The sequence below is a fragment of the Pagrus pagrus genome (assembly GCF_965226575.1).
Source record: "Pagrus pagrus genome assembly, chromosome: 21".
Classification (NCBI taxonomy): domain Eukaryota; kingdom Metazoa; phylum Chordata; class Actinopteri; order Spariformes; family Sparidae; genus Pagrus; species Pagrus pagrus.
This window is the reverse complement of record NC_140208.1, coordinates 12,648,826-12,659,152: the sequence shown is the minus strand read 5'-3', so window position 1 is coordinate 12,659,152 and position 10,327 is coordinate 12,648,826. Positions and strand designations below refer to the sequence as shown.

At 40.2% G+C, this 10,327-nt stretch overlaps 1 protein-coding gene across 1 annotated transcript; it reads left to right on the top strand.

The window, feature by feature from the left end:
• Nucleotides 1-748: 748 nt before the first annotated feature.
• LOC311250475 (leucine-rich repeat-containing protein 51-like) lies at nucleotides 749-4,102 on the top strand. Its single transcript, XM_084342173.1, has 4 exons — nucleotides 749-937; nucleotides 1,711-1,916; nucleotides 2,355-2,503; nucleotides 3,882-4,102. The coding sequence occupies exons 1-4, from the start codon at nucleotides 781-783 to the stop codon at nucleotides 4,015-4,017; spliced, it is 648 nt and encodes a 215-aa protein (XP_084198299.1). The 5' UTR covers nucleotides 749-780; the 3' UTR covers nucleotides 4,018-4,102.
• Nucleotides 4,103-10,327: the final 6,225 nt, after the last annotated feature.

The window sequence follows — 10,327 nt, the reverse complement described above, 5'->3', positions numbered from 1 at the left end:
CTCTGGCTGTGTTCAAAATGGCATACTGACTGAAAATCACTGCCTGTCTACAGCCTACTAAATGTTTTGCCAGAAGACGGTGCACAGTGATGTACAGTCAAGCAATACATCTCTGCATCACAAGACTGCACTGATAACATCAGGCCCACCACTTAATATCATTTTCCCCAAAATTACTCTAAGGCAAAGAAAGAAAAAGAGGAAGGAGACTTGATAAAGGCTTGTGTTTGTGATTCCCGTTTGATTTAAAGAATAAGAACCAATGATGGACGGAGCAGTGTGGCAGCAACCAATGGTGTATTTAAGTGAAAGGCAGAAGAGCTGCTGAGCCGCTGAGCTTTATCTCCTAAAGTTTACCTAAAGCAGCACATAACTAAATGGAAAATAAACTAACATTAACTTCACTAATACTAGCTAGCGGTTAGTAGCTACATTATTCTGCCAAGACTCTTGATCACCGAGGAAAAACAGAACAACAGTGGTATACTATTGGCTGACAAACCTCATTAAAAGCTGGAGCCATCTGTCAGAACTATTACACAGAGATGAACAAAACAATCACTTTGGACCTGAGAGACATTTTAAAATGACTGATTCACAATCGTGATCATTTTTTTAAGGAAGAGATTCTGCACCTTTCAACAAGCTCTGCAGATGTTTAATTTTAAAATTATTTGTCTTCAAAAAATTTGTATCAACATGACCTTTAAATGAATAGTCACTTAACAAAGCACTTGCTGGTTGCTAGGAAACAGTTCCCATTCAAGAGTTTGGACCCTTATGTTTTGGACCCTGTTATTATTAAACAGTAAAAAGGCCTCTGGAAGTTCAGGGGATATAATTTGGTTCATCTGCTGCTGCGTGGAAAGACCTTCAGACTTGAAGATGTACGGCCCTCCGGTGGATCTATCATTTAAAGACATCAACCGTGTTACAGGTAGGACCATTTCCCTCTAATGTGCAGGGAAACTCAACTTGCTTTGTCAGAGATTCATAAACATAAACTCCTACCAGACACAGAAGGAATAGCGTATTTAAGCTCTTTCAGTGTGAAATACGGATTCATGAGATCAGAATTATCCTCATTTCTGTGTAGCCTTTGCTCCTCTTCAGCTAATAGCTGTATACTCTGGCACAGCTCACCATCTGATCCAAATACACTTTGCACAATTAGGAGTCAAAAATGAATTAGCCTGTGACTCAGCCTAATTTACCAAATCATTTACTAAATGGTATAAACAAACAGGAAAGTTCCCAGTGTGAATTAATTTATTATCACGGTGAATTAGAAAATGGTCGGGGGGCCACCCGGCACCCTATCACAGGTTAGATTTGACCCACAGGCCTTATTAGCGGATCACAGTTTTACAGTCTGTCTGAGCTTCTTACTTTCCCAGTCGGTGACTTTATGGTATTAATTGTGGTATCCATTATATTCCTACAGCTTTTCTCTAATAACTCTTAACTATGCTCACATTTATGTTCGGATTCCAGCACAATGGAAGGGTGTTATTTTTAGCCCACATGCATATCTAGTTAATGAAACCCATCAGCCATGAGTTCGTCCTTGATTTCATGTGTCAAGTAATGTGATGAAAGGGATGATAGCTCCTCATTTATCTTCTGCGAAGTGTAGTGAACTGAATGCAAATATTGAGAGAAACAATTGCCAGTACTTGGTTTTCACTGTAACTGCTTTATATTGTGCAGGTGCGCTGTCAGAGGTACCCCGAAGTGGCATGCGGCCTTTACATACTAACTCGAAGGGGAAGTACCTGAGCTGCTCTTTGCGCCTAAGCAACAACAGCATCGCTGACCTCATTGGCCTCCAGTACACCCTGAGCCACTTTCTGGCTCAGCCGTCGAAGCTCGGCTGGCTCGACCTGTCCTTCAACAAAATCACGAGCATAGACCTAGTGAGACTCTTTCCTCTCTCGTATGTTTGCAGGCTCGCTTCCGTTGTTTCTTTGCTGTTTTTTCTTTTTCTCTTTGCTTTTTGACCCATTGCTAAACCATTGTCAGGATTGTCATTGTCCTCGGCAGCTTTTTAAAATGTACATTATTCCTTATCTGTGCTGCATTGAAAATATTATTTAGGTAAGTATGTAACTGAGTTTGTAAGTAATCAGGAAAATGGCTATTTCATTATTTCATTATCATCACTGATGCATTAGATGTAAACGCAGGATTTCACGGTTGTAGTTAGTTGAGGTTGAGCTCATTCATTCTGGATTCATCTGCTGATTATTTTCTACATTAATCGAATTTATTAAGTGTGTGTGTGTGTGTGTGTGTGTGTGTGTGTGTGTGTGTGTGTGTGTGTGTGTGTGTGTGTGTGTGTGTGTTTGGACCAGGTTTTGTGTGAGCTGACTGAACTGCGTGTGTTGTACCTTCATGGCAACGCCATCTGGAACCTGTCAGAGGTAGACCAGCTGGGAGAGCTCCAGTATCTACACACCATTACGCTCCATGGAAATGACATAGAAGCCCAAAATGGCTACAGGTGGGGACTTCATTTTCTTTCAATTTACACCGGTTTTCTTCGCAAACTCAGCTACGCACACATTATGCTTGGCTTGGTACATGTTTGGCTGTAGTTTTGGCTGTGTCTAGGTGATAAGAAGAGCTGAATGTGAATGAGCAGAGGAGAACCAGAAAGTAGAAAACTAGATGACTAAAAGTTGGTGGAGACTCCTTCAAGTCTTTAGCCACACCCATTGCTAACAGGTGCATACAATCCAGCACATAGCCATGAAATCTCTACAGACAAACATTTAGAATTCAGGGTTGGTTGAAAAAAGCTCAGTGACTTTAAATGGGGCACTATCCTAGCATGCCAATTTTGTCACAAGTGAATTTTTTGCCCTATAGTTTTGCCCCGGTCAACTGTAAGTGCTTTTATTGTGAAGTGGACCACTCAAACTCACAGAGTGGGGCCAGGGAGTGCTGAAGCACGTAGCACCAATCATCTGTTTACCTCTAAAGGTTGGCTTAGGAGGTAAAACCGTGGGGCCTATTTCAAGGGTTTGAGCTAGGTCCCTTAGTTTCAGTGAAGGGTCGTCTTAACGCGACAGACTACAGAGGCATTTTAGCCAATCAGGCGCTTCCAACTTTGTGGCAACATACTGGCGAGGGCCCTTTACTGTTCCAGCATGACCGTGCCCCTGTGCACAGAGCGATGTCCACAAAGACACGGTTAGACAACTCCTCTTTTGGTTGAATGGGCACAAATTCCCACAGACACAAAAGAATGTGAAGCCTTTCCAGAAGAGAGGTGGCTGTCTCAAAGCGGAGTCCAACTCCATTTTAATGCTCATGCTTTTTAAATGGTATGTCTAACCACCTCATAAAGATGTGATGCTCAGGTGTCCACTGTCTTTTAGCCATATAGTGTATTTTACATTTAGGCAGTCCGTTGATTCCCAAACGGGGGTCGACCCCCTCCAAAGGCTCAATAACTTGGAGAGTCGTGAGATGATGATGGTGGTAGGACAGAAGAAAAACAGGGTTCAGCTACACAAATTTGTATTCAGTTTCTAAAGTCCTTGCTTTATTCAAAACATTGGACACTTTTTGTGCCTTAAACTGATCAAAATAAAACCATCTGTGGACTGCTAATGACATCTAAGGCACGACAAGAAGCCTCGCCCAGGCAAGAGGTGAAAATATATAAGGGTTGCGTTTTTTTTTCTTGAATTTAGATATTATTAAGCGTAATTAGAACTGTCAAATAAATGTAGTGAGAATAAAAAGTACAGTCCAGACAAAAAGATATTTTCCTTTTTCAACATCAAATGTAGATTTATTATATGAAAACATACAAACCGTCCTTTAAACACCTGGTTTTGAAGCTGATCTTGTGTGTGTTTGTGTGTGTTCAGGAACCGTGTGATTAGTGCCCTGCCTCAGCTGAAGACGATGGATTTCAGCGCTGTGACACGTGAACAGCGAGTCCTGGCAAACGTCTGGCGTCACTGCAACAACCGCGGCAAAGACACCAAGGAGAGTCTCCAGTGACTGTTACCACTGTTATTCATTTCATTACTTCACCTTTATTTTGCTGTCAAAACTACTTTGGAATTAAATGTCTTTCCTCCCTGAATTCTAATATTCATCTTAACGTAGACTTATGGCTTGTTTATCCTCTTTATTTACAGTTTTTACTGATGTTAACAAGTTTAACAGCACCAGATTACAATCCTGCCTCTGCTGTGAACAAACCATTCTGCCCTTCTGATTTAGTTTAATTTACTTTTCCCTCTGGCCCTTTTGTTCCGAGTGCACAACTTCTATGTTTTGTTTGTGTGTGCACTTTCTAATTATGTGGGAACAAGAGTACAATTACAGGTCACCTGAACTGAATCTGGAATATAAAACCTATGTGTGTTTACTGTATACTACTTAAGTAATGTGAATAGAGGATGGGTTTGGCATCAGTGTTAGGCAATCAGAACCAAATTTACGGATTCAAGCATGCTTGCAACTACATGCACACACACACAAATAACACAAGTATGAATGTGATACGTTTAGTTTACATTGTAAACAGCTTTGGGTCTCTGCTATTACCGTCTGGTCTTGTTAGAGAGGAAATGTAGACCATAAATCAGCTCTGAGGCTGATTTAGCTGGCTGTCCTCCAGGCTCTGTTTGGTGCAGAATCGTGTATCAGTGTTGCCTCCTGCAAAATCTTTAATTGGTGGGATGGAAATGCCCCTGAATCAGCGTTTGGGCCATGTGACACGAAAGCTGACCGAAACCAATACTAATGAAATTGTCTGAAACTCAGTTTAGACCTTGTGGGACTAAACACTGAGATTGATCCTCGTGTGAAGTAATTCTCTCCGACATTATTTAGACCTCAGTTTCCTGAAACCTCAAAGAACATGGTTCTTTTGAACCGGCATTTAGACCGTGTATTTCAAACTGTGCAGTGGAACCAGTATGAATGAGTATCTTTCAGTCAGAACGGCAGCTGCTCTCAGCAGGATGGCCGCGCTGACTTTACAGTGCTTGAGGAAACACTTGCAAGTGTTTTACAGATTTTGACTGCTGATAAGCTTCAATGCATGGATGTCACTTTTATCCGTAAGATTACAGATGTACTTTCTCTTTTTGTGAAGTGCAATACATATTATAATGTGGCAGGAATATGAACCCATTTTTAAAGCTCTTAATAATTTGAAATATCCAGCTGTAATTTGGCTGTTTAATGGTGATTTCAAGTGTATGTCATTTCATTGTCATACAGTATTCACAGCCTTGCAGTAGACAGGTTGAGAATGACATCCCAAAGGTCAATACAGCCTCATGCTCACACTCAGTTAGTCATGCTGTGTTGTGAAATCTGGACTGTTTGGGCTTACTTCCCTCCAGCTCTCAGTTAAGACCCAAATAAATACAGTATTAATAGCCCTGCAATATCCAAGCTGAGAAATCTCAAAGGCCAACGCACCCTTTGCTCCCTCTTTAACAGTGAGTCTGAGGCTAACACCTGCATTAGAGTTGTGAAATCTGTTTTGATTGGGATATCTTTAGTCTGGAGGTGCAGAGCGTCGAGGCAGATGGCCTCCCACCATGAGTCCAGGTCTGCTCAGAGGTTTCTGCCTGTGAAAAGGCTGTTTTTTCTCACCACTGTCGCCAAGTGCTTGCTCATGCAGGGAAAATGTTGGGTCTCTGTAAATTAATCAATTAAACAAAGTGGTCTAGACCTGCTCCAATAGAAAAGTTTCATGAGATAACTTTTGTTAATGCAGTCAGAGGATGTAAAGTGTTGGGTAACTGCCCCTTTTCTATTTTCTACCCCTCTACTTCAAGTGACCTTGATTGGACCACACCCATCTTCAAACTCTGCCTGTATTTTTGCTCTGACCTACAGGTACACACCTGTACAGTTTCATCCCCGCATGTTTCTTGGTTGACAAAATCTTTCCTCAGACAGAAAGACATCGATACACCTGGTAAAGTAATCAAAACCACACAAGAGGTTTCTCAAGGACCACATTTTTCATGCTGACACACACATACACACACAAACACAAACACACACAGACTCACAAGATGAAAAAACTACCAGCCACACTGTTGTGCCTTGTAAAGACCCAATTGTATGCTGCAATATGGCTGAAAAGTGTCCCAAAAATGGATGCAGCCTTCGCGCACATTTCTAACAGTGTGCCCGAGGCTAACATCTAGAGTAGTGTTGTTAAATCTGTGTTGTTTGGGCTGAATTTTCTCCAGAGGAGAAGAGAAGAGTGTCAGCTCTCGGTTAGTAAAGTAAAACTTAGCTTTATAAAGAATGAGTCATCTTTTGTTTTTATCATGAAAAGAGACCAAGTTGACCTCGTGTAAATCACTCTTGAGTATCAACAGTCTCTGGGCGTCTCATCCAACCACTGAGAAATCTCTTCACAATAATGTCGGTGATCAAAGCCTCACTTCATTTTTATTGTTTCATTTCAATCTTTTTCCAGTTCTGGAGGAGACGCCTGGTTTCACTATAAAAAGCACTTTTAATATAACATTATATTTACATTGAACTAATAATGTATATTGCACTGATACCGTATATTTGAATTTTCTTACACTGAAAAGACTAGAGGAATTTTATGCTGTCACTCAGTATGTGTCATATTAGAGAAGAACAGAATGTGAATGGAGCGTTTAGCACTCAGTGTTCAGCTGAAAGTGCCAGAGAGCAGAGCGTACCATTTGATTGTGCAATGTTCTCATTCTACTTTCTAAAATGGATTTAACAGTAGTGTGCTGGATTCCTAATGTGCAACCCGATTACAGTCTAAGCAAAACCTAATTTAAGTTAATTGCAGTGCAATTAAGTTTAAAATCCCCGGGAATCAAGAAAACAGCATATTGACACTGGAGCGGAGATTCTGCTCTTTTTCTGTGTTTCATTCCTTTTATATCTGACACAGCTCATAGGTAACTTAAATTCATCACTGAAATGTTGAGATATTTTGCAGACTCAAGCAATTTATCACTTGTTGCTCATTACATGGATTATACTAAATTGTTATACTGAACAACAGTGGTGGACTCAAGATTTTTGAGGGGCAGGGGCGGAAAAAATAAAAAGGGCACCAGCCATATGCAGTGGGGCACCAGCGGGAAGAAAGACATGATACATTTATAGCGAAGAGAGGGCATGTCACCATGTCTTGTCCAGGCACCCTAGGGGGCCCTTTATCACATTTCTCCACTGGAAGGGCACCATAGGGGCACAAAAACCTAAAAACAATCTATACAAGTACCAATAAAGTTATATTACTCTAGAACCATCACATTGCAGCCAATGGGTCAATGGGTCAGCAAAGATGTTCAACAGTTGAGCCTGAAAACAGAATGCAACCAAAACCCTGTATTTTTACATCCCATGTCTTACTTTTGTAGATTTTTCCATAATTCATATCAGCTATGATAATGTTTAACTGTGATGCAATATAAATTGGAGGGGTGAAGTAATTAATCATTATCTTGGTCACATTCTCTTAATCTCCTAACTTTTAATAAACAGCTGTGCCAATCACAGCCATGCATGATGAAGATGACTCAACAGACAGAGTACAGAGTGTGCAGACTGACTTAACCAGCTAGGAAAAAAACAAAGTTTTCCTGAAGGTGCAGAGTGGTGAGATGCAAATATGCAGCCAAAGACAAATAATGTGTTTGTCAACTGAATCCCCATTAGAATTGTGTTATGACACCTGACTCAACAGTAGTGTCACATGATGCAAACCAACCGCAAATGCAGGACGGTGTGAGCTCACAGCTTCTGGGGGCTGCCTGGTGGGGATTTTTTTTGGCTAGACCTCAGGGTGCAACTGTACTATTGAGGTTAGAAACACAATATTAGTAGGTGTGAAGCAGCTGGTATAAGCCACAGCCAATAAAGTTGCCTGTTCTCCTCTCTCCTTTCAAAACAACACAGTGTGTGCCATGGCAGCGTGACAGTGTGACAATTTTATGGTGGAAGGAAGAGCCCAGAACAGGTCTGCCAAAATACGGATTCCTGGTGCAGAAATAGCTAAGAACAAACACATGGCATCTTAAATTACATTAAAGGGCCTATAATGTAATATTTCCATATGTTTTATTTTAAAGCAGGTTAAGGTGCTTATATAAATAGTGTGAAAGTATCAACGCTCATTCCACGCAGAAATCCTCACAGCCCTTATTCTAAAACTGCCTTTAAAGCTGTCAGGAGCTGTAAGATTTGTGATGTCACAGCTGTACAGTCACTGCCCCCACCACATCACCATCATGTCAGGAAATGTAACACTGTAAATTGTACAGTCAACTATTAAAATTAAGTTGTACAAGTTGAAACTTTCATTTTTTGTAATTTGTGGGTAATCAGTTTCCCGACTTTTTAGAAAAAATAAGAATCCCGTGTCAGATTGTTTTTTAATTCCCTTTGTCCGTTTTCCATTTTATTTTGAAACCCTACTATATATCATTTAACATTTTCCCCTTCCAGCTCTCTCTGTTGTTTCTAAATCACTGACTTTACTTAAAAGAAATCGAGGAAACCGATGACCTCAAAATTGCCAATCAAAGTAGATAAACTTTAAACTTTTTAGCTTGTACAACTTAAATGTAATGGTCTTCTGTACTTTGTAATTCTGAGATAATCGGTTTCCTGACTTTTTAAAGGAAAGTCAACTTTTACAATATACAGTGTAGGAATCCTACAAAAGCAGACTGCCATACAATACATACAACAACATACATAACATACATTTTGTTGTTGCCATTGTCAGTTTTAAATTTTTGTTTGTTTTTCCTCAATGTGTACAAAGTTGTGTCTTGTCTTGTCCCAGCTGTTATGTCTTGGTTCGCTAAATAAAAATGGGGAAACATAGTGGGCGGTGCCTACTCAGGCCTGTACGAGCTGACCAATCAGAGCAGACTAGGAGGGGTTCCTTAAAGAGACAGGCACTAAAATGGAGTGTTCAGGCAGAGATTAAATGCTGCAGGACTGGACAGTAGTTGAAAAAAAAAGTGTTTTTGAACATTTAAGCATGTAAACATTTTCGTGTAGACGCTCAAAATGAAGGCATGAAAATGAGAATAATATGGGATCTTTAAACATGTAGTATTCCTGACCAATAGGAGAAGCAGTTCAGTGATATCAGACAAAGAGACACGCAGCCTGTGGCCACCATGAAAATAACACTCTCCTGCATCATTGTGGCCAAATGTTCAATCCCTGTGTGGTCACACTCACCGCAGCCACACATGCATGTTGTCAGAAATATGTCATCTTTACGCCTTCCTTAGGGAAATATCAAAGTCAAAACAATCATCATCCATGAAAGGACAGAGCAGAACTGCACCTAGCACTATGTGGCTTTGATGTGGTCTGAGCAGGCAGGCAGCATGCACAAATCCCAGTAATCCTTGACACTAAAACTGTACTGCACTGCTTGATCGGCACTGACACACCCCCTACTGCGCCTCTCCTCCCACTAGGTTCAGTTGTTCCAGTTCAGGAGAAATGACGCTACAGGACAGAGACAGAGTCTATAAGAGATTCTGTCTCTCAAGACTGGAAGCTCAAACTACTCCAGGCAGGCAGTTGTATTTCAAGGCTTGGGAGAGAGTCCAGCTTGAGACTCATAAAGGACAGAGTCCAGAGAGTGTTATTTTATGGGCCCAGATGTGTTGAATAAATCATTTTCCCAGGACCTAATTAAACACTTACTGCCTAGCCCTGTTAAGCTATTAACATCTGCTCTACCAAATGAACTAGGAAGGGCTCCAGCACCGGATGGATCCAACCACGAAAGACAGTAAATATAATTTTCTCTTTCATGTTTGCCTTCTTTTATCTATTTTTATATCTTGCTTTCTGTCTTGGTAATTGTCTCAGTGTTAGCTTAGTTTTCTTTGATTTTATAAAGGATTGGTCCTGTGCTGTTTCCCTCATTGAACAGAACATATATTATGAAAGTGACATTTTCAGCAAAAATGACAGACCCTTGTTTTGAAAATGTACTGAAAAGGTTCAAGGTTAATCTTTATTGTCATTATTCAATAAAGGAATGAACAGTGAAATCAAATTGTAGACCCCTCCACACTACACAATCATAAAATGTATAAACAATATTCAAAATATATTAAATCTGAATAGAAAAAACACAAAATCGACAATAAAGTACAACAAAATATACAAAAGTAGTTTCAAAAACGGGAATAATGAAGGAAATTAAATTATAATTGTTTGGAAGATATATACAATTTATAGTACATATATCTTAAGTAGTGTGAATGAGTGCAGTGCAAAGGTAAGAAGACTATATAGATGCTGT

Coding starts and splice junctions, on each gene's coding strand:
- LOC311250475 (XM_084342173.1), top strand. CDS start 781: ATGTTTTGGACCCTGTTATTATTAAACAGTAAAAAGGCCTCTGGAAGT. Junction 1,917..2,354: donor AAATCACGAGCATAGACCTA/GTGAGACTCTTT, acceptor TGTTTGGACCAG/GTTTTGTGTGAGCTGACTGA. Junction 2,504..3,881: donor GAAGCCCAAAATGGCTACAG/GTGGGGACTTCA, acceptor GTGTGTGTTCAG/GAACCGTGTGATTAGTGCCC.